At 36.1% G+C, this 26099-nt stretch overlaps 2 protein-coding genes across 12 annotated transcripts in view; both read right to left on the bottom strand.

Annotated features, from left to right (window-relative positions):
* NRG1 (neuregulin 1) overlaps positions 1–26099 on the bottom strand; it is a 209501-nt gene that overhangs the window by 95094 nt on the left and 88308 nt on the right. For 3 of the 11 annotated variants that reach the window (XM_079140221.1, XM_079140215.1, XM_079140220.1), the window contains exon 1: positions 18443–19396. The exons of 6 other annotated variants lie outside the window; for them this stretch is intronic. In XM_079140221.1, the coding sequence (XP_078996347.1) occupies positions 18443–19109 (667 nt within the window). In that variant the 5' untranslated portion in view covers positions 19110–19396. Of the gene's footprint in view, positions 1–18442; positions 19403–26099 lie in introns of those variants that run through there. 2 more of the 11 variants (XM_079140226.1, XM_079140227.1) reach the window with 2 other exon arrangements.
* Positions 19463–19779, bottom strand: LOC306661347 (uncharacterized protein; the record flags this gene model as incomplete). The annotated part of the gene is made up of 1 exon (XM_079140275.1): positions 19463–19779. Exon 1 carries the CDS (start codon positions 19649–19651, stop codon positions 19463–19465), a length of 189 nt encoding a protein of 62 aa, XP_078996401.1. The 5' UTR covers positions 19652–19779.

Below are 26099 nucleotides of genomic sequence, written 5' to 3' on the forward strand. Positions count from 1 at the left end.
AAGACCTACCCCAATCATTTCTCCAAACTAGGTAATGAAATACATTTTAACAAAATGTCAGACGAACCGTAATATTTTAAAGAAATCCATTAGAAATCACTCTATTAACTTAAATGTCAGTACACAGCAGAGAAAAGCTGCTTAACTCCAAATGCCAGACTCCAATCCAACTTCACTTATCAGATCTACTTCTTTCTGGATGCAGTTAGCCACTGGATTTTAAACATCCTGAACAATTCAAAATAGATCTACTGTTTAGCACTCTTGGTTACTTTCTTCTGATGATATCCACATGAAAGGTTTTCTGTATGTTCAGAATGTGGGATTTACTAACCTATAGAACTCTCTCGTTATTTCCTTTTAGGCCTCAGGGCCACAGATGGGAGGGTTGAAGTGGACCTCAGCAAAAAAACAAAAAATCCAAAAAAATGTTTGCCAACCTGATGCACTATGAATGAGTTCAAATCAACACGGTTAGATCAAAACATCATGTTATACATGAATTATTCTAACTTTTCTATTGTATTTTTACCTTATGATTTTCCTGTAGGTCTTTTATCAAGACTACCCTCAACATGAATGAGAAATGGATAATGAACACCTAGAATGATGTGAGGTAAGCAGTAGGACAGCAGAGTATTTTGAGACTTAAGTACCTTCCAGAAAGGACTTGGTTGTCAGAATTTCACTTGAATATATATATATATATATATATATATATATATATATATATATATATACATACACATCAGTGGTGTATCCTGCTTCATAAAGTTAAGATGCTTTCTTTACGTGTTTTTCATATATTCAAGAGAACATTCTCTGTCAAAAAATATTAAGGTAAGAATTCTATGATGTACAGCCAAAAGAAAAGTAGTTATTAAATAAGAAACAGAAGAAAAGACTTTCTTGTTGCTAGCAGAAGCTGGGTTCATATTGACTATAAAACAAAGAGAGTCAATACTAAATACCTTTACTTTTTTAAAAATTTCTAAACCAAAGTTGTAGACTTGTAAGAATAAGCAATGCTTACAGAGAAGCAGTCTCCTCCTATTTCCTCAGAATAGGAATCTTAAAGGACTGAAATTAAAAGCAGTACTAATGTTTTACCCTGGAAAATATAAAACAAACAAAACTTTAGAATAATACTTGGGTTATTAACTATGCTGAATAAGATCTGAGAATTTCATCTCTCTCTCACACACATGATGCAAGAAATGGTTCTGATACACTGGGTAAAGGCTGTGTGGTAGAACTAACCATCCAAGAATCTCTCTAGTTAAGACCTCATTCTATGGTTTCAGTCCCAGTGAGCCCAAAGCCAAGGTCAACATAACCCTGACACTTCGATCACCTATACTCACAATTTTTTCAAATTGAGACACACTAGTGATCTCAACTGATTATTTACGGGAGTGTAGTTGAAGAAAACAGTCTATTAACAATGCAGAGCATAGTAAATCTTACTAGGACTTCCTGGCTAGGACTTTCCTAGAGAGTAAATGGTTGAAAGGGGATGTAGACAGGTACCCTTAACCAAGACCTCGCATTTTATAAATGAACAGCACAGTAGCCCCTGCTTTCTCATTATCCATGGAAAAGTGTCATGAGATCTTTTTCATAAATAAGAAGTCAACAGCTGTTTAGTGATAACCTGTTTGAAACAGTCTGTGTATGTCAGTAATCAAAATCAACCAGCCAATTTTAATGAGCTAGAATGAGAGATCTTAAACATGATCAAAAAGGGAAGCAAAGAAGGAACAAGTGAATTCTGAGTCTCTGCTCTAGTTAAAAGCGACTTTCTAGCAAGTACTTAATCTTCACAAATTTATACTTTTATCAGAAGCAAGGTTTTCCCAGGGGAATTGTTAGTATATGATAAAGAAAGTAGGCTTATTGGGATGTTTTCTTAGGAAATTTTCTTTTTCACAAATTTGATTGAATTTATAGAGGAGTGATAATATTGATTTAACTTTCACATCCTAGATAAACAAAATGTAGATGTTATACCTATGTTCACATCAGTATTAATTCACAATAGCAAAGAAGTGGAAGCAACCCCAGTGTGGCCAAATGGGTAGTTTTACAGAAGAAGAACATTCTGACACTCACTGCAACCTGCATGAACCTTGAGGGCATCATGCTGTGTGAGATAAGCCCAATAGTATAAGATTCCACTTATGGAAGGTATCTATAGTCAAATCTATAGAAACACACAGAAGGATACTGGTTGCCCAAGGATGAGGATAGGGGAAACAGGAAGTTGTTCAATGGGTGGAGAGTTTCAGATTTTTAAATTGAAAAAGTTCTGAAGATTTCTTCATAACAACATAAATATACCTAACATGAATGAACTTCACTTTGAAATGTTTAAGATGGCAAATTTCATGTTATGTATATTTTACCACAATTAAAAGAAAAAACAGACTGAGCAATAGGCACCGGGAATTTGGGAGGTTTTAGTACTTGTGCATCTAACACATTGTTAGGTCAGTGCAGGACAAACTAGAAGTAATACAGTAGGGCTGGGGAACTACTATGTCCTCCATTTTACCTCTTGAAAAATACCACAATGTCACTTCTATTTACTAGCTTGAAAATGTAAGTCCAAAGTCTGTGGATCTAAATTGAACACTTTCATGTATTATCTTTGGAGGGGCTTTTCTCTTGGGAGTTACTGGTAATTTCCATTTCTTCTGGAAGCAGGGCACAAGAGTTCAGACTCTAAAATGTTAAAACCCAATCAGGTCTCTGATCTCTGGCCCACATTCATCTGAGCACACCTCAATACTGAAGACTTCTAGGGAGTGTCTTTTATACATTTTTTTGATAATCAGAGAGATCATCACTACACTTTTAAAATTCTGATTCTAAAAATAAATTGTTAATAATATTAAATATCACAACGTTAAATACATAGCTAAATAAGAAAATGTTCACTATTTTCCTGTAATGTCATTTACATATAGTCATGTATGTTTGATCTGTCTAGTGCAAGTACAAATTATATTGCATCATTTTATTTACCAGCTTTGAAAAACTAAAAATATGTACCCACATATTGACTGCCTCTTTAATCTTGAAATATTCCTTTATGCAGAACACAGTACATATATCATCTAAATTACATGGATGAAAGAGCTACAAATTGAGAAGGCCAGTCTTAATAGTCTGCCAATATCTTATATTAAATGCTGCACTTCAGAATTCATATTTTGAACACCTTGAACGAACCAACTTACAGAATTTAATAAATATATAATTTTGTTTAAATATTCCATGAATAAATTAGGAAAAAATAATGACTTTGTAGGAGGAATATTTTCTGCCTTCTTTTTGTAACAATTATATAATTAAAAACTTGAAAATTCACACATAGCACAAATATGTAAAAATATAATATGAAGTAGTATGTTAAATTATGCTGAGATCCTGTATTGTAACAGTATAACTACAAACCTAAGATATAATTTTAATTGTAATTTCCATCTTATAAATCTTAGTGCATAAATTATTGGTGTATATTTAATGGGATATATATCCTTAAAAGGATGACTCATTAGCAATAATAAATGATGTCAAAAGGTAAGGAAAAATGTTTTTAGATTCTGTATCTTATCAGTTTTAATTTTTAAGTAATATCAGGAAAAGTACAATTAATATTAGACTGGCTCCATCAGGAAGAGGCGAGCAATGAGTATTTCCTGAAAACTGAAACATAAGTGTTTTCCTCTCATAAATCCACTAGTTCTGTACATCGATAAATACATAAATGCTTAGCAGACTCCCATATGTACATATCGAATAAATGCATGGTATTGTCATTCAGAGATTAATTAATTCAACAACCCCTGAATTTCTAATGTGTGCAGAATCATTTCCTTCCTTCCCCACAATTAGTCCTATTTTATCATCTTTTACCCATGCTTTACTTCCTGCTTCCTTTTGCACCAGATTATCACCCAAATCATCATCATAACCATTCTTAATACTATTTTGATGTCTAGACCATCCGTTTTTTCTCTTTATCAGCTTTTTCTTAAAGAGGGATAATTGGACCTAGTTCATGGTTTTCTCTGAAGATTAGATAATACATATAAAGCACTGAGCACACAATGCATGCTTAGTAAATGTTATCAACAGATTCTCCCATACTGATCAAACTGGTTTATTCTCTATGTACCTAACAAGCTCAGCCTTTTCTTCCACATGAAACATTGGAATCACATAAATCTTTCAAGGCCTACTTCCCACTTCCAATACCATCCTGTATGACAATGCTTCTGATTTCACTCCTCCTTAGCCATTAGCTTTCTTATGCCTGAAGCTTCTTAAACACTACTCTCCATACTCCTCAAATACAACTCTGTACTCTAGTTAATGACAAGTATTTTACCTTTGACTAGACCAAACTCTTAGAGGATAGAAACTGGCTGTCTCTCTCAATCCTACTAGTCTGAATCCAGGGATTGTAAGAAGTGCTTAATATGCTTTTCTAGGTATGGAGAAATAAAGAAAAGCAAATGCATGCCTTACAAGCTCTTTGGTAATATAAAAATTACACCACAAAAGCAAACAACTATGCAGGAGGGTGAGTGTTTAAGTACATGGAGAAATATTAAAGGCAATACAGGTTGCTGGAATAGAGACTAAGGAAGAAAGTTTAATGATGGACACAAGTGCACAGGAAATGTCTCTCAAGGAGAGTAGAATCTGCATGAGACTTTGCAGAGCAGGTTAGAGTTGGGATGCAGAGGACAGGGATATAAAGAGACTGTAGGCACAGTGTAAACTGAATATTTGTATTCGTTAAGAATTCGGTACCACTACCTTGGTTAGAAAAGGAAGCTTCACACAGTCTGGAGTTTGGAAAATCTCTTAAGCCTCTTTTCCTCCTTCTCTATACTCAAGTCACTGTGGCTTGCTGGTTCTTCCTGCCTTGCCAGGTATGCAGCTAAATCCCCTAAGGCTTTTACCCTGGTTTGTTCCCTGTCTAGAACATTCTTCTTCCACGATCCACATGGATACCTCTTTCACATCTTTTATTAGCTGTTAGCTTCTCACAGCAGACTACCTGGACCATTCAGTTTAAGATGGCCATGTTCCTCTCTCAGTGCTATTTTTTTCCATATGCTATACCACCTTTTAAATTTTCACAAGATTTCCTTTTTTATTATTCTTTTATCGGTTTTCTCTCTTTTTAGGTAAACACCAAGAACAAAGTTTATTCAGCAGGCACTCAAAAAATAAGGAATGATGAGGAAAAGTTAATTTCTTCCAGCTTTAAAAAAATAATCTGATTTATAGGAAGCAGCATGGACTATTAATAAAAACACTAAATGAGGTGCCATCCCCATTTTTTTGTGAATTGCTATTTCTTGCTACAAGTATGTAAGTTAAGACCCTACTATTTTACATTTCTGGATCTTGATTTCCTCATTAGTATAGTAAAATGTTTTGACCAACTTATCTATAAGATCTCCTATGTCTTTAAATGTTAATGGTTCTCCTGTGATCTTATTTAATAAAATTCAGATACTTCCAAATCATTATCATCACTGACAGCACCAATCATCCCATTAATTTTTTGAGTACATCTGGGTAATGAGATTTCTGTCTTGTGAAAGTGAGACCATGATGAAATTCAAAGATTCTGCAATTGCTCTTGAAGAACTAAGAGGAGTTATTTATCTCCTGAACTTTCCCATTATTTTATGATAGTGGGAATTCACAGCAATAAATTTAGGTATATAGGCAAATGATTATCCACATCAGTATAAATAGATGGCCAGGGAGAGCAACTTTCTGTTTCAGACCATCTAAACTTCCTGATTGCCCTCTTCATTCCTGAGAAAAATGCAGATATGACAGTAACACAAATCACACACAAGAGAAACCACATGAACAACCTTAACAAAAATGGTGGCATCTCCACATCCCTGTTATCTCTTGTGTGCTCCTTTTTTCACAACTGTTACAGTAATAGCAAAGTATCAAATTTGAGATTAAAAGAAGTGAAATTTAATTTCAAAAACTTCATAGTAAAAACAGCTCATATTTGTATTGTGCCACAAGTCAGTGTATTCTGTCACAACTCCAAATGCATTATTTACATCAAATTATCGTATCCTTACAACACCACAATTGCCATCATTTCACCAATGAGGAAATGAAGGCATAGATAGTTTCTAAAACGTGCATGCTGTCACACAGTCAGAGACAGGGCTGGGATTTGAACCAGGCACTTGCTTCTACTATGCATGTTCTTAATAACTGTACTATCATGAAGTAAAATTATTTGTAACCTTAAGTCTCTTATGTCCCATGATATGAACTTTTAAGAGAATATATACACAATGCTGCTACATACACAGACTTTGTAAGTCACATATTAAAGTGTCCAAAATCACATCTCTAAAGTTTGTAAAGAATAAACTCAGCAATTTAAAAAACAGCTTACATCCTTTCCATCCTCCTCCACTACTGTAAGCAAGTCAGTATACTCTTTATTCTAAAAATATATAAATGGAATACTTACTTCATATAAAATACTTTGACACTGTCTAGGGAAGGACAATAAAAGAACTATAACTCTAGAACATAGGAAATTTTCAGTCTACTATGAATAGCAAGATGGAAATAAAAACATCACAAGTCAAAATGCAAGTAAGTACCACCATGAAGCTCAAGCAACATACTATAGGGCACTATGAGAAAAGGGTCCACATCTAAGAGAGACAGTGAGTCTGGAGGCCTAAGCAGAATTTGGAAAGGTATAGACTGTGGGAAAAGAACACTTACGGTAGAGAAACAGGATGGGTAAACAGATGGAAAGGAGAAATAAAATAATATTTAGTGTACAATCCCAGTTGGCTAGAACATGGACCATATGGGTGGGGATGAGGAGACAGCTGGAGCTCTGGGGATAGGAAGTCTGGGGTCCTTCTGTGGGAGGACCTCAGATACCAGAGAAGAGTTTATAAGATAATATGAGTGTTTTCTAAATATTGACTATGGTATATCTAAGGAAAATTAAATAAAAGTAATTTCTACTTTGTGAATCATAAAATTTCACAATCAATTTCGAAACAGGTTCAATAAAGCACAATGACTAAGTTAGTAGCATTCATATGTTCAAAAAATGATTTCCTATTACAGGCTATGATCAATGTCTAAAGATTTATTACCCCCATTCTCCTTATTATGAAAGGAATAACTAGTGGACAATTAAACATCTGGGAATTAAACTCATGCCTTCTAAATCCAAGGGCTATGAGAACTGAGTAATATTCTTCTTCTTCATTTATCATTCACCTCTAATTCTTGAAGTCTGCTGATCCAGAATACAGGAAGAATGACATATAAACAAAATATGTCATTGGGACATACATTTTCTTAAGGAGAAAGTTTTGCTCAGAGAGATTTTATCCTCTAGATAAATGTTCAGCTTGCTTAAAATATGACAAAAATCACAAATTTACAAAAAAGTTTCTAATTTATAAATATCATAGATCAGAACTATAATTAGAAGAACTGTAGAAAAGCTATATGATTAATATATACTGTATAGCCAAAAGGACAAAATATGTGAAAACTTCATGAAAATTGTCTGGTTTTATATGTTTTCTGTCAAGAAGTTTAACATTGTTGGGTTTGTTTATCTGGGCTAAAATAAAAGGTTTCATTTAAATTGTCTCTATGATGCCTTATAGCTCTGACATTCCAATTTTCATTATGCGATAACCTAGCATTCATTCAAAATACACATTAGTCTGGGGTTAGCTAGTACAAGGGCTAGAATCCCTGATATAATTCAATATGTCCTAAAAAAGCACACTATTCAAAATTACAAAGATCCTATATTCAATAAATCCCACTTAAAAGGATGTTAATGATATGTATGAAAGATATTTATGATGTCAATCCAAAAGATAAATTGAAATTTCAAGGTGACAAATCATGAGCTATTTATTTAGAAAACTACAATCTTAGACAATGAATATCCAAAGATTTTGAGAAGCCAAAGTCTTATTGTATTTGATGCCAAAATTTTCACAAATATTTTACTGAGTAAGACATTAGGGTCATTGACTATTATTCCTCAGCTTCCACTAATCTCAGCCAAGTACAATTATAGGATCAGGTTCCTGCAAAACTGAACGTTCTGGTCAGGTATTAACTTAAATGTATCACTAAAGAACGATACTGAGACTGAAGTGACTATTTTACATTTTTTTTTTTTTCATTTTCTTTGCAATCAAAGTCTTTACTGATTACATAACATTGTTTTTTCTCTTTATTTGGAAAAACCCTAAGAGTTGTGTGATAGAAAAAACTGCAAAATCCAGTTTGCTTTAAAGGATTATAGTAAGGAGAGGTCAGAGCTATAACACTGAACTCTGTTACTAATCATTCTTAAGATTTGCTTTGTAGGCAATACTTAGCATCATGTAACAATCGATGGTTACTGATTCCTTTTGCTCCCAGAAGAGCAAGCAATTACCACCAGGAAGCTCTACCAAGGGATTACAAACAAATGCTAACAAGGGTTCAATTCCACTGTCCTTAGATCATGCCATTTATTTATGGAGCTTTTATTGCTGTGGCACCAACATATTTCATAAAACAACTTCCTGCTGCTTAGCAAAGGAAGAGGCAACATTGAAAGTCATTGGGCTAATCGCGGTCAAGTCTGTGGTTAAGGTCTCTTTCATTCTCTCCCCTGACCCATGGTGAGAAACCACAGGCCTGGGCCTTGTGCTCCATAAAATCTGGTGCTCTGGGACAATGGTTTCAGAAAGGGTTGGAGAGAGAAATGTGGAGGAGGAACATGTAGGGAAATCATTGGAGAAGAAAGAATAGTGGGGTGTGAAAGAACAGTGTGGAGGAAAAAAAGGAATGGGAAATAAGTAAGATAGGAAAAAATGGGAAGACAAAGGGAGGTGCTTTGCAGAAAAAAATATCAACATCTTACACCAACTGTGGTAACACAGTTTAGACTTAGAAGACCTAATGATGTTTCTTTGTCTAAGAATTCTGTTTACTTTCTAGTGGCAACTACCATTATCTTCAGTGCTGCTCTGAACTTTCAAATGCGTCTGTGTGTATGCACATTCGTTTTAATTTTAAATTGAGTTCTTGAAATAAAATGAATTACAGAGGAAAGTTTTTTGGTATTGGAGATTTAGCACACATAGTAAATTCTATATTAACTTTTGTATAAAATACAGTTCAAGATGGAATACCAACCCAAGAAAAGCAATTCAAACACTCGATTGAATGTTGCTGAAAATTAAAGTAAATCAAGCCTTGTTGTGCCTTGTCGTTGTTTGTCCTGATGGAAAATAAAAATTGCTTTACCTGAGCAAGTGATACATTATTTCTCATTAAATTTTAGTGGTCCTATTTGCATGATCAAAACCTAGACCCCGGTAAAATCTACCCTAGATTGCTGTTAAATATTTTTCCGTTAGAAATGTTTGCTTCATTGCTCCAATATTGATTCCTAGTTTAATTTCTGTGGCAAATATATTATAATTGAAATAATAACAGTCAAGGTGATCAAAACATAGTTTTCACATATTTATAGCTCTATGTTAAAGAATAAATGAAAACATTTATTATGCTTGCTACTATACATTTTTATAAATGACAAGCTCTTATGAAACTGTATCTCTAAGAAAAGTCATTAGATGCACAACAAAAACACCAAAGTCCTTTAAGTACATGTATTCAGAAAAGAAGTTGCTTTTTTTTTTTCCTTTTCATGGGTTTGTGATCAACAGTCTTAGCTAATAAGATTTCACTTTAAGTTCATTACAACAGAATTCCTAATATATATTTAAGGTATGATTATTTTCCACTCCCATAACAGCATATTTTTCTCTTAGATCTTTTAAAAACCTCCAGTAGTACTTGGGTCCAGAAGATTCTGTGCACCCTCTCCCTTCCCTAAACCTATTAATAAACAATATTTTCTCATATACTTTAAAGATTTTCATCTATTCAATGTTCTTCATTAATTATGAAATCATTTTCTATTATCTAGAATATTTTGTATATGGACTATGTGATATGCACATGTATACACATTTATTATATATTAAAATATTGTATTTTTAATTAAAATAATTTCTGTTTGATTCGACTCATGTAAAATTATTCTATGTAAATTGTTATTTCCATGGTTTATTTTTTAAATGCTGAAAATGGCTCTTAGACCTTAATTCCTATCTTGTAGGGCCAGCAAATTCCAGATAGGAATGATAAAAAGAGTAATGTAAATATAATCTTTATTCAAATTAAGGATTCATGATCTTTCTAGCCAAGTTTCTTTCTTGTGCTACATCTAAACTATTCCCTTTCAATCTTCCCTAACAAACACAATTTTAGTTGCTTCTGTTTTTCTCTCTTACAAGTATCTCCTTATCATTCTGCCTGTCTTAAAGCCCCTGGCGAGGTAATTTTTGAACATCACTCAAAGACTAATAAGCTTGTTATCCTAGCCAATTTTTATAAGAAAAAAAAATCACTCTTTTTATAGCACTAAGGCTCAAGTAGTTAAAGTTCTATATTGTCCTAAGACGTAATAAATTAATCCACTTATAAAGAACCCTACAATTTATTCCTAGAAATGTTAACATCTGTGAATATATGCATATGTAAACCCTGACAGAGGGAAAGATACCAGTATTTCTTAAGACCCATCCTAACAAGAAGTTTTTTTGTTTTTGTTTTTGTTTTTTTCACACAGAGCAAACTGTTCTGTCCTTAGCACAATCTCTCAAGAGCTTTAGGTATTAACATTCCCATTTGTTTGGATGTAAAAATTAAATCTCAAGTGGTGAGTTGATTTGTTCAAAGGAGCACAGCTGGTGTTTGATATAAGTTTCTACTGCAGGTTCTACTTTGCTGCCATGGTGCTTCTTCAATTCTTGGCTTTCTTCTAAGTTTTTCATAAGATTCCCAAACTCCTAAATTTATTCTACAAGCTTGGACATGAAACCACTGTCAAGATCAAAGAAGGCAAAGGACAAAGTAAAAAAGAAAGGAGCAAAGGCAAAAAGAAAGAATAAAGTTGGTACTGGTTTTGAATTTGTGATGTTTCAGGCCTAGGACTTGAGCCTTTGCAATAGCTCATTTAATAGCCTCAAGTTGGGTATTACAATTATCACATATAAATGAGAAACAGATTCAGAGGTATGATCTTACTTGCTCAAAGTCATGAAGAGGGGCAAGTAGGATTTAAATTCAAGTCTGCCAAAATGGAAAGCAAATGCCTTTAGACAAGAGATGAGAGAACCAGATCTGTAAGGGACTTTAGAGGCCAAACACTTAATGACCTGCTTGGAAGACCAATTTCCCCCAACAGGTTCACTGCTTGAATACTGCCAGTAATAAGGACTGATTTCTTTTCAAATGGTGGAACATTTTAGTTGGGATAATGCTGATCAGTAAAAATTCTCCCATATACAGTTCAGGAGGCTGAGGCAGGGGGATCACAAGTTCAAAGCCAAACTCAGCAACTTAGAAAGGCCCTAAGGAATTAGGTGAGACCACATATCAAAATATAAGGAAAGTGACTCAGTGGTTAAGTGCCCCAGTACCCCCCACCAAAAAAAAAAAAAAATTATCCCATATATGGGAGGATCTCATAAAAATAGAAGGAAGACCAGTAGAGTAGAGGAAGCAACCAGAGTAAGGGAGAAGGAAAGAGAAAGGGAAGGTACTAGGGAATGGAATTGACCAAATTATGTTACGTGCATGTATGACAAATCCCACCATTATGTGTAATTATAATCCACAGTAAAAAAAATAGAAGTTTAAACTTTGAAGAACTTATCCCCTGCTCTATGATACTGGGAGATGGGTGTCCAATCTCCAGAGGGTTATCCTAAATTGTTCAAAATCATAAAGGTCCAAAGGTCCTCTGAGTGTGGTGGTGCATGCGTGTGCTCTCAGCAATTTGGGAGGCTGAGACAGGAAGATCACAAGTTCAAAGTCAGTCTCAGAAACAGTGAGGCACTAAGCTACTCAGTGAGACCTTGTCTCTAACTAAAATACAAAATAGGGCTCAAGATGTAGTTCAGCGGCTGAGTGCCCCTGAGTTCAATCCCTGGCATCTCCCTCCCCCACCAAAAAAAAAAAAAAAAAAAAATCATAAAGGTAAATTCTGTTTTCCAAAGAAGACATCTGCAATGGAGTGATAAAAGTTTTATTAGTTAGGATTTGAATAATAAATGGGAAAATAAAAACTATTTAAATTACAATAATATTTACTAAAAACTGTTTTGGGAAGAAAAACTGGGTGGGGCAAAGCAAAATATCACTTTGGGCTTAGTCTTCAGCACTGCCACCAACTGACAGAATAACCTTGAGAAGTCACTTCACTTTCTAGACCTGCTTGTCCTTACCTGGGAAGTAACTCAGGTATTGCTAAAGATGGTCAACAAACACAATTCTACAACTATAAGACATCCATTATATTTTTCAGAAATAACTTTTGAATGCTTTCACACACTTGAGGTCAAATTCACTGCAGTACCTTTGAAAAGGTTTGGAAATCCTGAGGATTAACTTCACTTCTAGTCAATCTGTCTTCATCTGTATGGGACATGAACTCATGTGTCTATGCAGTTTGAGAATTAACAACTTCATGGTACATTCTAGCCTTTCTCTGGACAGTAAAACTAAAAAATTTTGAGACTATCTGAATAATCTTAATGTTCTTCAAATCAAAACACCACATAGAAGATACAACCAAGATATTGATGTAAAGATATGTACAGCTACTGGTTTTCTAGAACCTGAAAATAATCTTACAATCTTTACATGCTAGAAGAATTATGTATACATTTTCTGATAAGTGGATGATGTTATATAATGGGGTGAGGGGTGGGGGTTTGAGAGAAGAATGGAGGAACTTTATATAGAGGGAAGTGGGAGGGGCGGGGGTATGAAAAATGGTGGAATGAGACAGACATCATTACCCTATGTACATGTATGATTACACAAATGGTATGAATCTACATCGTGCACAACCAGAGAAAGGAAAAGACATACTCCATTTATGTACAATAAATCAAAATGCAGTCTGAAAAAATAAAAAAATAATTGAAAAAAAAGAATGCCTCCAAGGGCTGGGGACATAGCTCAATGGTAAAATGTTGGCCTAGCATGTATGAGGCCCTGGGTTCAATCTCCAGAACCACACACACTCACACATGCAAATGCGCACATGCAGGCACAGACACACACTGAATACCCCAAAAGGACTAGAAATATATTCAACCAAGGCTATCCAACTTGTTGGTAGAAGAGGTGGGACTAGTCACTTTAAGATAAAGGACACTGCTGGGTAAGTGTTCCATGATTATCAGAAGGAAAAGAAAAACATACTGAGGGAAGAACAGGAGAGGCAGACAGTGAATAAAATGAAGGTCCAGAGAAGAGATGCTGAATGCATTGTATATAAAAAAGTAGCAAAATACCTCAAAGTGAGTTATGTGGCCAGAGTCTTAAAATCAATTGGACTATAAGCTGCGTGAGGGCAATGATCTCTACAGTTTGTCACTATCACATAACCAGTTCAGAACAGTGCCTGGCACATACCAGGCACTTAATGTACCTTCACTGAATGGAGAGAAACTGGAAATAGTAGAAGAAAAATTCAACACTAACATATAGCAAAAATAATAAAAGTGGAGCCATGAGCATAAAAGTAGACATGGGTAGGTATATGATGTAATAGAAAGTTCAATAAACTCAGTGGACAAGAGTTATATCCTTAGTTCTCGGGAACTTCTAGATAAGCCATAACTTTTTAATGCTTTGCTTATTTGATCTATAAAATACATCTTCCTTCACACTTTGAAAGGACACTATGAAGTGTTACTAAAAGGACAAGAGAAGGAGGAAGAAGAAAGCTGCATGACTTGGGACTTAATGATTTTCTGGGAATGTATAAATGCTAGCATGAACAAACACAAGAAATCAGCAGAGAAACTGGCATCAAGAACACTATGGGAGGGAACAAGAAAGAAGAACAACATGTATTTCAATTGTGCCAAAAAAGAAGGTGGTGTATATTTTTTTGTATGTGTTTTGTGGCATAGGCAAATGCCAGTGAATATTAAAATGCAATAAATAAAATTATATGAGAAAAGATAGGTGAAGATGCTTTGGTGTCTTAGGATGCAAAGAAATCCTGCCATGTGAAGCCATAATATCATAATGAGAACAATAAGAGAGATTAAAAATGTAATAGGGAAGGAAGACGAGGAAGAGGGCTGATCTGGGTATCACAAAGGAATACAGAGGCAAAATCAAAGCAGGATGTGCAGGAAAGAGGTGAGCCATATAGCCATCTGCTATCTATTAGGGAACAGCTCACCCTGGGCAACCCACACTGTTTTCAAAAGCAAGCTGAATGTGGTATGGATGATCAAATAAAAAGGGAAAAGACCCCCACTACTAAATATTTAATAAGAGCAAAACAGGAAGGCGAGAAGAAAATTTAATTTTGGTGATGTGAACTATACACATTTTGCCAGTGGTCCCATTTGAAATACCTGCCTAATTGTCAGTCACTTAGACTTAGTCTCCAGCTTTAACTCTCTGGAATAGAAATAAAATGTCAGGAAGAAAGAGCAGAGAGTCACAGAAAGTGTGTGTGTGTGTGTGTGTGTGTGTGTGTGTATGTTTAAATTCTGGAAGACAGGATACTAGTACCCTATTTTCTATTTCTTTGGATTTCATTAAGGCTTTTTAGTTTAGTAACTTTAAGTAGAAGAATTTTACTAATTGCTTCAACTATTTGGTTCAAGTTGAGAATCTTTCAGTTCCTTCCCATTTTTAGTGTTTTAGGCTAAAAACAAACATGGTGAAAGTGCAGAGAAGTTACTTGAAATCACTTCCAAAACTCCTTCAGGTACAGTCATAAGGAAGTAGGAAAAAAATCCACTTGAACTAAAGTGAATGGCACTTTGGAACCAAAGGGAAGAAATTATTTGGTATGTTTAATTCATCATGTTGATCTTATGCAGATGGTGGTGGGTGATTCATATCGTCACTGTGATAATAATGGTTTGCCATGCAATCTAATAAAAAGATTTAAAACAAAGCAAAACAAAATTGGCCTAAGGTGAAAATACCAATATATTCTTGCATCTGAGAGTCTGTTGTCATGTAACATCTTCCATCTAGAAAACATTGTTTTTCAAGATGATACTACAGTTTCCTGGATACAATCTAAATAACTAGCTCTTTTTATGGTAATTGCAACCTCCCAAAAGTTAATCCTCTCCATATAAAGAGAAGGTAAGAAAAAATTTAAAGCCTAGGCAAAGAAAATAAATTAATGAGTTGGGTTTGAGATATAGTTCAGTAGTAGAGTGCTTGCCTAGCATGTACAAGGCCCTAGTTTCCATCCCAGCATCCCCCTCCCCCAAAATATGGTCCAAGTATTATGTGATTCAATGAAAATCAAAAACTTAGTTTCACAGCAATATAAACTTTGTGTTGGTTAAAGACCACTAAAAACACAGAGAAAAACTTCAGAATAATAGATATGCATACTTACACATTCATATAAATATTTTCATCCCAGTCTTATGTTAGACTTCATAAGACACATGTGTAAATATATTAATATGGTGAAACCATAAAATTATATTACATAATGAAAGAAATACCATGTTGGGAAAATCAGACATAGTCACTATACCTATAGGCAATTTTAAATGCCATGATTTGTCCTTTTACTCTAATAAAGATGAAAAACATGTTATAATTTAACAAGAGTCATTGAGGAAGGGAGTAATTCTAGTATTTATAAAATGAAATCCTAATATGAGGATATAGATTGGTTTGGGGACTAACAGAGCAGACACAATTACTGGGATTGTTCCTCTTCTACTCTCTCAGGCTCCAGGATAAAGAAGAATCAATTAGCCCTCAACAGACTATGACCTTGAAGGCTACAGCCCTGTGTATAATATGCTGAATATGCTGAGACAGAAGGAAAATGGAAAAGGGAGCATAAAGTCCTGAAACCACTGCAGAGCACATTTCAGATATGATAATGTCATTTAAAACTATAAGTCAAGACAGCTTAGTTCATGTCAAAAACATGCATGATAAAAGAAAATACCCAGTTTTTTCTGCAACTGACCAATTCTTAGTTGAAAAACTGCAAGATTTTTTTCCTTTATTTAATGGTTACTATCTTTTAAAATAACAAAAAATAACCAATCACAGGTTTCTGAAAGCAAAGCAGCCTAGAATAATACCCTACCTGCCCCAAAAATATGAACTCATAATATTTTTTAAGGTACCAATCCAAAAAATTAACACTTTCCCACATAGAAAATCCTATGGGCTTTAAAATGTTAACCAACTATTTACTAAGTTTTCAGGAGAAAACTATTTTTTCACGCTGCTTATCTCTGATGGATTTCAGAATGCTATAGCTGTGTATCTGGCCAGAACTGGCCACTGTGATGCTTTTAGGCAGCAGTAAATCTTATCCACTTATTGTAAATGCCACAAAATCAATGCCCTGTCTTGGGGAAAAAAAAAGAAAGAAAAAGATATACTATATGAAATGTATATTCTATTAAAACACTTAGAAGAATTTCCCTTTGTAAACAATTTCTTGAAACTTCACAACTACTTTCTAACAAGGTCCTAGATCAGAAAAATGCTGATATTTCTTTGCATGATTTCATCAAATGATAAAATTACAGAATTTAGGTGAAGGCTTTTCCAAAGAACCATCCTTCTTTGCGGGGGAGGCAAGGGCCAATTCAACCTACCCAGGCATATTTTAATTAAAGACTTAAGTTGAAAATGATGAAGACAAAGAAGTAACCTTGTCTTCGTGGTGAATTCTGCTTCTCTGTGCAGGATCTGCACTTGCTTTTTATAGCCTGTCATTTCATCTGGGTATTATTTCCCGGTCACTTTGCCAGGTGGGAAGAGGCAGAGAATGCAGTGATGTCTGTCAGACCTTTAATGATGCTTCAGGGATTCGATAAAGATGCAAAGCAGTGTCTGCATAAGAAAGGTCTTCCTAATTACATCTGGGGGGAAAAAGAAGATTCAAGTCTTTGCTACCAAAACTGTTGTGTGTGTGAAAAGATCTTGAATCTTTGCAAGCAAGTTTGCCCTGTGTATTTCTGTAACACACTGCACTAATGCATACTAAACACAAAGTCTGAAGGAGGTATTCTTTATTCATCATTATGATCTACCGGGAAAATGGATGGGATATTGCATCACAGATTCTCTACCTTCATCTCTTTTATCTCTGAAAGATTTTTAAAGACTGTAAGAAAAAAATTATTTGATCTTTTACTTTTTTCTAGTAAGTAAATATTCAGCAATGGTAAAAAGTGATAGGGAACAAAACTAAAAAGATCAGGAGAAAAAAGCTACAAAACTCCTCCCTTCTATATGTAGATGTTTAGAATAATCTGACCTGTCATGGTTTCATCCTTGTCAACTCTCCATTATAAAGCTCTCATAATGACTAAGTGCAGACAGCATTATATTGTTCTGAGTTCTGAATTGTTTTAAGAGCGTAGTCTCTTCACTCATACATTGTTAAACCAGGCTGCTGCAACCTGGTGGGCTAAAATGACACATGTCAAAAAAAAAAAAAAAATGATGTGCCTCACTAATGGAGCTTATACTTTTTAATGACTGCCAAGGAAGCTATTTAAATTTCTGATTATAGAAGACAAAACTAATCTGGGAAAATCCCTTCATGCAGAATTGTAATGTGTCTTGAACAAAATAAAACTGCTCCTAAAGTGCTCAGTAGCCGAAAGTACAAACTGGGTGGGACAGCAATAGTTTCAGGCCAGGGAGAGCAGAGCACTGTCAAGGTCTTGAGACTTGCTACAGTTTTGAGAAGAAACAATGAAAACACAAAGGTGGGGAGAAGTGGTGAAGGAACAGGAAGAAAAGATGGAGACAGGTAACAAGCAATTTGGGGCAACATTTACAATAGAGAAAAGTAGATGCCACATAATGCTCATAGGAATACAGAAATCAGATAAAAAAGATAAAGTCTGGTCTGACGTTTTAATTTTTAAAAACATCAGAGATAACTGAATTTAACTTAAATTCAAACAGGTCTTTCTGACGCTGAAGTTTTGGATCCCCAACCCCAGATTTAACAATCAGGCTAGAGGGAGCTGCTTTTAGAAGACTGATTCATACCAGGAGTTTGTAAGATTTTTTTTTTTTTTTAACTCATCTCTTCAATACTACCAGGAGCATGAGAGTCACATGATTTGCTCCAACAAAACCATGCAATTAAAACGCAAGAAAAAAGAAAGCAGCTACACACGGGTTCTAGAGAACACCTCCTCAGAGCTGCAGCCCACCCTTTATGCACCACCATCATCTCTCTTTCTCTCTTTCTCTCTCTACTTACAAAGTTTAGGAGCAGTTTGGAGATTAGTTTCTGTTGTTTGTGGCTGAGTTGCTGACTTGGGTGTTCTCACCTCAGGGTTCCGAGTGGGTGAATGGAAGGATGGTGCAGTGGATGGCAGGAAAGAAAAAGCAAAAATACGATTCTTCAGGGTTGGTGCTACTGAAGGTTCAGAGGATACAGCAGCATTGCCAACTTGCACTGTAACTTGAACCTCAGTTTCAGACTGAACCCTAGAGATAGGTGAAGTATATGCCTTAGACGATACCCACACAGCTGAGGCAGCAGTTGGATCCAGAGAAATAATAGGGTCCTGGCCTAAGCCCCCAGGGTCAAGGTGAGTAGGAGAGTCGTACTCAAATATCTTGTCCACAAATACCCACTTGAGGCCAGCAATGCAGAGGCAGAGGCTGACCAGGCAAGCCAGAATGGGGACAATGCAGATTTTCTCTGAGTTGAGGCAACCTCTCAGGCGCTCGGCTTCCAGGCACACACAGCAGGGCACCGCCAGGCCCACAAGTCCAGGGGTTCTCCCATCTTCAGTCTGGGTCTCTGGCATGTCTTCAGCTGCCGGAAGCCCGTCCAGAGATGGGTCTGTACTCAGCTGAGTTGAGGGGCTGGAGGACCTTGCAGCAGGCACCTCAGACATGTCTGGGGAATAAATCTCCATCGGTTCACCTCCAGAAGGCCTGGTTTCTCTCACGGTCCATTACCATGCAGAGCCCCCCCCAACCAAATGATACAGCATCTTAGAAGGGGAAATCGATAAGTTGTCCAAGTCCAAGGCCATTATTAAAAGCGAGAGGAGTTCAGTTGGAATAAAAGAGAAAAAAAAAAAAAAAAAAAAAGAAGAAGAAGAAAAAAGAAGGAAAAGCTTCTGGTAACTAAAAAATAAAAGTATATTGTAAAAAATTCTTTAGCTGTTGTTTCTGGGCCACTTTTCCAGTTCTTTTAAATGCTTCTACAAACCATCCTGGCTGCTCAGGAGGGGCCAAAATAGAATCAGAACCGATGGCTGGCTAATTAAGTAAACCAGTAGCCCAAACTGAAAGGCATGTTTCTCACCTCAAGCAGCTGAAGCTGATGTCTGCTTAGATGAAGAAAACAAGTGTCATGCAGGAGAAGTAAAAGCAAAAGCAGGACCAGCGGCGGTGGCGGCGGCGGCAGCAGCGGCGGCGGCAGGAGAGGCAGCAGTGACAGTAGCAACAGCATCCTGTTGTGTTAACGCGACGGCTGAAAGAGGCTGAATCATTACAGAGCAGCAGGTGCCTGCCCTCCAAGCATCACTGCAAACAGTAACATCACAGAGGGATCTGAAGGGAAGCCTGCGGCCAGGAGGGGCGGTAACTCCCTTCCCCGCCCTGCCTCCACCCCCACCCCCAGTCACTCCTCTTTGTCCTTCTTGAGCGCTCACTTTCTTCCTCTGCAGTCTTCCTTCTTCATAGTTTCTTTCTCTTTCTTTCCTCTCATCCCAAACGCGTCCTGTCTCTACTCTTTCTCTTCCTCTCTGTCTCTCTCTCTCTCTCTCCCTCTCTCTCCCTCTCTCTCCCTCTCCCTCCCTCTCCCTTCCCACTCTCCCAGCCCCCACCCTCTATCCCCACTCTAAGCTGTTGGCTGGTCTGAGTAAAATCAGTACTGTACACCCAGCAACACAGGACTGCCAGTGACTTCCTATTTTATCCAATTAGAAGGAATAAAGGCCATCAAATCGAAGAGAAGCAGGCAGGCACCAGTTAAGCTTGGTCCCCATGCCCCCACTCTTTTCTTCCCTTTCTCTTTCTTTCTCTACAAAAGCAGCCCCAGTCTCCCACTTCTGGCCCCCACCCCCTTGCCTTCTCTCCCTCTTGCTGACTCTCTTTCCTTCACCCACTGTTGGGTCAGAAAAAGCCAGCAATCAATTCTAGCAATCTAACAAAGCTGGGATGGGGCGGGGGATGTAGTTGGGACCTTATGGGTTGGACCTGAGGCTTGGCAAAGTCTGATATTTGATTCCTCCCCAGAGAGGTAAGCTTTTTCAACAGCAATTTCTTCCTGCCTGCTGCTGAGAGATAGCATTCATTCCCTAGCCTACTCTAATAAGTTTTGTTCACCAGCAGGACTGTTATTACCTAATTTTCAACCAACAGTTAGAACATTGTTTTCTAACCATGGACAGCTCTGCCCATTCTATGATGACTATGTGAGACTATACTGTCCGGTGTGAAATGCAGAGTGTATTTAGAGGATGAGGGGTACTAAGGGAAGGAAGAGAAGCCCCTACATCCCCTTTTGTTGAATTTCCATTTTCCTTGTCCTACCCAGAGCAGGCTAAATTAATGTCAAGAGAGTAGGACACACTGGTAACATACAAAGGAGCAAGGGCTACTGCTTCATTTTTAAATTAGCCTTTCATTGTGACTCCACACTGCAGAGGTTGAATTCCCTGGATGCTGTAATGTACACCACATGTCCTCAGCTATAACCGCACTTCAAGTATTAAGAAGGGTTTTCAATAGAGCATGCCATTCGGGTTAGATTTCAGTAGCTGTACCTTATAGTTTCAATGCTGTTTTCCCCCCACCCCTGTTAAACCAGTAGTCATTAAAAGATGGAAAGAAATGCAGTGTCCTTAATGGAGAATGCAGGCTCTTTGGAACATTCTGTTGCATTTCAGTGTGTGCTATATGCATCTGAACCTTAATCCACACTTTGCTGCGACTGGACATCTGAATAGTTTCCAAGGAACCATTGTATTCACCTTTGTCAATAGGAGTCTTAAAAACTCTCTAAATCTATACTATATATCCATCAAACGAGTCCCAGAAGCAGTAAAATTTGGAGCTCAAGTCTATGAAAATCTGCTTTAAGCACTTTATATTTTGTATAGCACAATCTCCACTGCTCTGAAATATGTTTAAGCTTCAAATGGCAGGAGATAAGAATATTATCATTTCCTTCAAAATGAAATTACTCCATAGTTATAAAAGATTTCAAGAGTAGTAATGTCTTAAACTTATTTTCAGTACTATCACTAACAACAAAAGCTCGAATTAATTTGCATAATTGTAGCCATAACTATGACAACCTTATGGACAAAATGAGTTATACTTAAGTTCAGTGCTATATAACCTGCATCTATACAACAATAACCATATTTTAAAATAATTCCTAGCTTTCCCTGTTTGATTTTAAAGTAGTAAGAGCTATCTTAACAAAGATTCTAATGATGGACATGACATTTCATAGTATAGAAAATATTGAAGCATTACAATCTTAACTATTAATATTCATGTAAGTATTCCAAAACAATATAAGCAGGCAAAGGTTTAGGCTAAATTAGGCTCATTTATAATTTGTTCAAAGATTATTCAATTTACATATGACAACTCTTCAATTATACCCCCAAACCAATAGAATACTCAAGTCTGATATATTGGCAGTTTAACCTGGGCATGGTCATCTAAATTTCCAAAGACCAAAGTGGGGTGCCACTAGCCCCAAGTCAGACAGGTGGGAGAAGAAACCAAGAACAATAACCCAGAGATGTGAAAGTCTGTTGTTAACTTGCACCAATCACAACTACTCACCTCACCTTAATAATTAAGAGCTAATATATTGAACAGACATAATACGCTATTGGGTGTTACTCTAGTTGTATTAAAAACCCCCAAAACTTTTAAGGAAAGACAACATGTTATATAAAGGCAAGGGCAAAACATCAGAGATAGTGTCTAAAGAGCTGCCACAACTATTCCTTGCCCTGTACTACACATCAAACTTTGGGATGAGTGTGTTTGCTCCCTGGGAATGGATTTCATGAACTCCGTGGCACACTGGCACTGAGATCAGCTTGCAGAGTCAGCTTCCTATAAAATTGTTTTCTTCCATAAATTGGAAGATGAATGCAACTGGGGAAAGGGAATAGGACAGGAGGTGAAGAATAAAAGGAATTCTCCATTAGTTCTACCCTGGGGACTAGGAGCCAGAAGTTGCCTTTAACCCTTCATCAGATCTACTGCAATAAATAGTTGAGGAAGGGTAGCATACATGGAGTTATAGGTCAAAATTGCCTTAGGATGAAACACACATGTCTATAGAAAGAGCTATGAGGACATACCATATTTAACCCTTAAAGTTCCACCTTAATAAAATCCAGGAACACCCATAGTTCCATGTCCTCTTAAAAACATGAAAAGAGGCAATCTTTTCAAAGCCTTCTAATACCACCTCCTTCCTAATAAAAGCTAAATTTATTTGAGCTCTATTCATGTGCCTGGAACTCTGCTACATTCATAGAATTATTGCTACATTATTTCTGATCTTTGCTAATACTGTACAGTCCTTATTACCTTGAAAATAAAGAAACATGGGCTCAGAAAATTTAGGTAATTTAGCCACGGACTAAATGACTAAATTACAGAGCCAAGATTTGAAGAAGGCCTGACTCACGCTATTTGTGTTAAAAAAACATTGCTTTTATTTTTCAATCAAAACAGTATATCTATTATGTACTTTTTACATTTCAGTTCAATGGAAGAATAAGAGAAGTAGAAAGGATAAAGAATCAAATGTGAATTTTTATCTTACTATAGTTAACAAATTTAAAGATGCCTAGTTTCCAAAATAAGAGCCTTCTAAAATTTTGCTGAGTGATTTTCAGAAGTTAGTTATAAAGATTAAACATAGGTCATTTAAATATGATCTATTTATAATTTAAATTAAATGAGCTCTTCCATGGTCTCAATTCCACAACTCTTTTGGGGGATCTATTTCAATTACATATTGCTGCAAAATAAACTACCCTGAAATAGCTTAAAATAGCAACCTTTATTATGTCTCACTAGGCTATTGATTTAATGGGTTCAGCTGAGTGGTTCTTCTGCCCTGTTTCATGCCCACTGGAGACACAATCTGGCCTTAACATTCAAGGTGGCTCACACATGTGACTGGCAGCTGAAGCAGATGTCAGCTGGGAGCTCAACTGGGAGGGTGGTCAAATGGTGTACCAGCCTGAGGCCTCTCCATGTGGCTTAAGCTTCTAATAGCATGGTGGTTAGGTTCTGACAGGAAGCACAAGCTGCCAGTCCTGTTAAAGACCGGGCGTGAAGTGCCACAAGTTATTTCCATTGCATCCTTTTTGTTAAGTAGTCACAGTGCCAGTCCAGACTCAGGACAGGAGTAATAAATGTTGATGGAGAGAGTGACAAAGATTTGCTGCTACAATTGGTCCACTGCTGAAGGTAAGGAATCAAATGTAAGTAAGTGAACCTGGGTGAAGAGGAGACATAATAACAGAATAGATTTGGAAGAACAAGGTAACATACACTTGTATTTCTGATCCACATTCTTGTAAATCAGTTTCATTGGAAAAAGATCCTATTATTTCATCAAAAAATATTTAAATTCCTCTTCTACTTCAATCTAAGCTAGGCTACCTAGTTTTGCATTCATTTTCAGAGGTATGTAGCACAGCTCCAGCAGATGAAAGGGCATTTGAGTTTTGACCACATTATCCAAGTTTATTTTCTCTTTTGCCTTTTTTGTGTATTTTGCTCTTTGAAAAAGTTTTTCTTTGCTCCTAAATTTTATTACTCAAAAAAAGAGAATTTATTTCATGGTATATAATATAGAGTAATGATAGCAGTAATTTCATTTTTTAAGATAACAAGGTATAAACAGTAAATTATATATTCATTTGCTAATGAAATATGAAATCATGTTTTTTACAAGAAAACTCCAAGCCCTAAAGGAAATTGCAAAAACTTGCTGCTCTATCACAGCATCAAGAACCAAAATGGACCTGTTAGATTCTTCCCACCAATCTAAAGCATCCCCTCAGCCTCCATGGAGTCCTTCCTAATCTTCCAAATCATGGATTTTCTCATGTCACTATTTATTGGGTCATGTTTTTAACTGTCATGTATCAGTATTTAATTACATCTTGTATACAGGGCTGAAGATATTGACATCTTCTTTATACTAACAATTGGGACTATAAACTTGTCCTCATTCTAGAGCTGTGCTGATAAATCAACACATACATTTTGTGTGGTTTCATTTTTAATTGAGATTGAATTACACAGATTATTGTACCTCCAACAAATTGGCATTTTTCATATCCATCTATCTATCTAAAATACCATCTGTACTCCCTTCCATGTGTTCAACCTTTTAATGTCCAGTTCAGATACTTCCTTATCAAATATTCTCTGATTGTTCCAAAATATGGCTGACATGAATTTAGCTTGATTAGTGAAACACTGTCATTCCAACAATATTCATCACAGATGAACAAAGTTTTGGAATAAACCAACATTTAACTGTTTTCCTGTACTTTTCTCCCAACCAAGCAAAAAAGTTCTCTGAGGGCAAACCAAATCCACGTGCATTTGATGTTCTTCTGCATTACTGACAATGCTAAATGGGTGAGTTGAAAGTCATTTCTAATGAGCAGGTATTAGGTATTTTCTGCCCGCTTTGAGGAGGAATCAAGACTATGTTTTATTCTTATCCACTTAAAAGGTTCTCAGAGAAGACAATTTTACTTAATTTTTAGAAATATTTTGTGAGATGCTGTATCGAATGCTTGATATTGATTGAAGGTGCTTCTGTGTTCTCATTTTGTAACATGATGATCAATTGGCTCTGGTACATTTTGTTCTTCATGATCCTTTGCAACTCAAGATTTAATAAATGATCTCAAAGATGAGGATGTGAAAACTTCATATAGAAAGATTTTATTGTATACAATGTTATGGTGAGTTTTATAGTTAGTTTACTTTGAAACAACCTATTAATTTTTTACTTCCCATGATTATAATACCAACACACTTTGTCTTTTTGTTTTTTGAAGATTTTTAACTTCACATTTTCTTTTGAGTTGACAAATAATTGTGCATATTTATGGGATACAGTATGATAGTGCAAAACATACACAATATATAGTAAAACAGAACGATTAGCTTTCTAACTCCTTGTATCTTTGAGACACAGTTTACTTATAATTTTATATCACCTGTCTTTTAAAATTACACTGAACATGTTTTAAAACTTGATGAAGGATAGGGGTCACACAGCATTGTTATAGATGCCACTGAACTGTTCACCTCAAAATGATTAATTTCATGGTATGTGGCTTTCAACTCACTGGAAAAGATTACAGTGGACACTCATTATGGTTTTACCTTCTTCAACATTAAATTTTAAATGGAAAACATGTTATATATGACTAATTTTACTAGTTTTTTCCACAAAAATAGTGAGACTTGGTAATGTTTAAGTTGCCCTCTCAATAGGTGAGACAGGGCTTGGGATGTGGCTCAGCGTTAGAGAGCTTGCCTAGCAGGTGCAAGGCCCTGGGTTCAATCCCAGCAAAACACACACACACACACACACACACAAATACACAAATCAGGTAACACATCATTGAATATCTGACAGTACTTTATCCCAAGCATATCAAAAGTATATTAAAAACCAAAGGTCAAATGTTTTCTCTGATATGTAGATACTAATTCACAATGAGGGGGCGGGGAAGATTAGAGGTAATTTGGACTAGACAGAGGGGAGTGAAGGGAGGGGTGGGGGTAGGGGGATAGGAATGATAGTAGAGATAATTGGACATTATTTCCCCATATGCATATATGATTATATGATCTGTGTAACTCCAGATCATGTACAA

This window comes from Sciurus vulgaris (genome assembly GCF_902686455.1).
Source record: "Sciurus vulgaris genome assembly, chromosome: 5".
Classification (NCBI taxonomy): Eukaryota; Metazoa; Chordata; class Mammalia; order Rodentia; family Sciuridae; genus Sciurus; species Sciurus vulgaris.